The sequence below is a fragment of the Penaeus monodon genome, chromosome 29 (genome assembly GCF_015228065.2).
Source record: "Penaeus monodon isolate SGIC_2016 chromosome 29, NSTDA_Pmon_1, whole genome shotgun sequence".
NCBI classification, from domain to species: Eukaryota; Metazoa; Arthropoda; class Malacostraca; order Decapoda; family Penaeidae; genus Penaeus; species Penaeus monodon.
In genome coordinates, this window is record NC_051414.1 from 7115218 (window position 1) to 7116891 (window position 1674).

At 39.8% G+C, this 1674-nt stretch overlaps 1 protein-coding gene across 1 annotated transcript in view; it reads left to right on the plus strand.

The window, feature by feature from the left end:
* Positions 1 to 1674, plus strand: part of LOC119591924 (ubiquitin carboxyl-terminal hydrolase 32-like) — a gene marked incomplete in the record, with an annotated part of 40183 nt that overhangs the window by 22471 nt on the left and 16038 nt on the right. The window contains 4 exon segments of the mRNA XM_037940678.1: positions 120 to 255; positions 422 to 562; positions 929 to 1073; positions 1294 to 1472. Coding sequence (XP_037796606.1) covers positions 120 to 255; positions 422 to 562; positions 929 to 1073; positions 1294 to 1472 — 601 coding nt within the window.

Consider the following 1674-nt stretch of genomic DNA (forward strand, 5'->3'; position numbering starts at 1 on the left):
TATTATTCTAAAATTATTTTAAAATTCAAAGGGCAATATTAATATGAAAGTAAATTTCATCTTCCGGTCTGTTTTCTCATTGTGCATCGGGTCAACTTACATGTTGATCTTCCTTGCAGATGCAGCAGTACCTCAAGTCCAAGTCACTCCCCTCGTTTAACGCGTCGCGCTGCCACCAGTCCAGGGCCTCTGTTGGTTCCATCTCGCCCACCTGCAATAGATAACTCTCCTCTAGTCGAACCTAATACATCCAAAGTGAGTTAGTGTGGAAAAGGCTTTAGAAAGAAGTGTTTCTAGGTGTGTAAGGTGAAGCATTTTTTGTCGGGTGTTTATTCATTATTTTCCTTTGGGTTGATGTTTTTTATGATTTCAACACATATTAGTCTTCGTTATTTAGAACTGTAATTGATTTATTCCGTAGGTAATGCTGCTAACCGGTGAAGGTGGGCGTTTGAAGCGAAATGTGCCATTGGTTCAAGGCCGAGACTTTGTCCTTGTTCCAGATTCACTGTGGAAGGCTCTCCAACAGTGGTATGGAGGGTCCCCGGCTCTGCCCAGACAGGTAAAAATGCGTTTATTTTCTTCTGTCGTAAGAAGAGAGGGTTTTATTGATTATTTGTATTCAAAAAGTTATTTATTTTCTTTTGTTGTAAGAAAAGGTTGTTTTATTGATTATTTTTATTCAAAAAGTTATTTATTTTTGTCTGTTTTAAGAAAGGGGGTTTTATTGATTATTTTTATTCAGAAAGTTATTTATTTTCTGTCGTAGGAAGAGATAGTTTCATTGATTATTTTTATTTAAAGAAATTATTAAATGTCAAACTGAAGGCATGCTAAAAATAAAATGACTTTATGTAAGGTAACTAGAGAAGTGGTCAAAGCCACCACTTGTGACTCCCTGTTGTTCAGCCTGGTTTGCATACCTCAGGTAATCCACGGACGATCCAGTGGAGAAGTGGAGCTAGAGTTGTACCCGGTGACTTTGAGACTATTCCGCCACGTCCAGCAACAGACCAGAACGCCCAACAATTCGTGGGTGGGAGTTGTTGGTGGATATGGTGCTGCAGCTCTGAGTGAGTAGCTGTCCGAGTATTGTGTCCTTGTTTTGGCATTCTCAAGGAAATAATGGTCTGATGTGAGGGCATTGCAGTTGATATTAGTATTGACAATAGAAGCATGAAATAAAGATAGAAGTGATATATATTTAGTTCACAGATATGAGAAATATCATTAACCCCAAATAATGACATATTTAGGCTCTGCCACTAAACACATCCACCTTCCCCTCCCCAGATTCAGCCCCATACTATGTGACATCCCTGCCCAGCTCCACAACCTCTTCCCCCAAACGATACCTGGCCTACCTTGCAGCATTTAGTCGCTTGGCAACTTTACGGCAGGTCTATGATTACCTTGCCACAAAGTTGAGATTGCGCATTGAGGATATGAGACTTTGGTGTGTTCGTGATGAGGTGAGAACCCTGCCAGTCTCTGGATGCATGTGCTTTAGGATGTAGGGTTAGACATGTAATCACTTACAAATGGCACTCATACTAGTAGCAAATGTGACTGTTATAGATGCTAATTGTGTGCTTGTGATATAATCATGTACTTTTTTATGAACATACATGGGCTGCAGTTTGTCTTTATGCTGATATGATTGTAGCACATTGT